At 67.6% G+C, this 564-nt stretch overlaps 1 protein-coding gene across 1 annotated transcript; it reads right to left on the bottom strand.

Annotated features, from left to right (window-relative positions):
* Positions 1–12: 12 nt before the first annotated feature.
* LOC144218985 (3-galactosyl-N-acetylglucosaminide 4-alpha-L-fucosyltransferase FUT3-like) lies at positions 13–558 on the bottom strand (the record flags this gene model as incomplete). Its single annotated transcript, XM_077748985.1, has 1 exon — positions 13–558. A coding segment is annotated over one exon (546 nt), but the record flags the coding sequence as incomplete, so codon positions are not given.
* Positions 559–564: the final 6 nt, after the last annotated feature.

Below are 564 nucleotides of genomic sequence, written 5' to 3'. Positions count from 1 at the left end.
GTTGAGCCGTGCGGAGGCCGGCTGGCCGGGCCAGGGCTCCAGCCAGCCGTAGGGCGTGAAGATGTCCGAGTCCCTGCGGTAGGACATGGTGAGATTGAAGTATCCGTCCAGGGCCTTCAGTTGTGCGCAGTGGCTGGGCGACTCCATGCTGTACCAGACCCAGCGCTGGCCAGGCGGCCGCGGGGATGTCGGCAGCTGCTTCCTCGGGTTGCTGCTGATCTCTCGGTGATGCACCAGCACTGCGTCCGCCTGAGGGTACGCGCTGCGGTCGGCAGTCACCCGGCAGTCGGCCGTGCCCGGCCACAAATCTGAGCAGCGGGACAGAGACACGGGGTGGTGGAAGGGCCACGTCCACAGCAGGAGCAGCAGGGGCGCGCGGGCGGAGGGCCCAGGGCTGGCCGGGCAGGGCGCCCCCTGGGAGGAAGCATTCCCTGCCCACCCGCTGGGAGGCGTGGTGAGCGATTGTGCCGTGTTGGCCTCCGGCGGGGCGGACCACAGGGGCTTGTCCAGGAACATACGCAGGTAAGAGAAGAAGCACAGAGCGAAAAACATTTGCATCAGCAG

This window comes from Crocuta crocuta, unplaced genomic scaffold (genome assembly GCF_008692635.1).
Source record: "Crocuta crocuta isolate KB4526 unplaced genomic scaffold, BGI_CrCroc_1.0 C27659923, whole genome shotgun sequence".
Lineage (NCBI taxonomy): Eukaryota > Metazoa > Chordata > Mammalia > Carnivora > Hyaenidae > Crocuta > Crocuta crocuta.
Note: the sequence above shows the minus strand (reverse complement) of the source record. Positions and strands in the feature narration are given on the sequence as shown.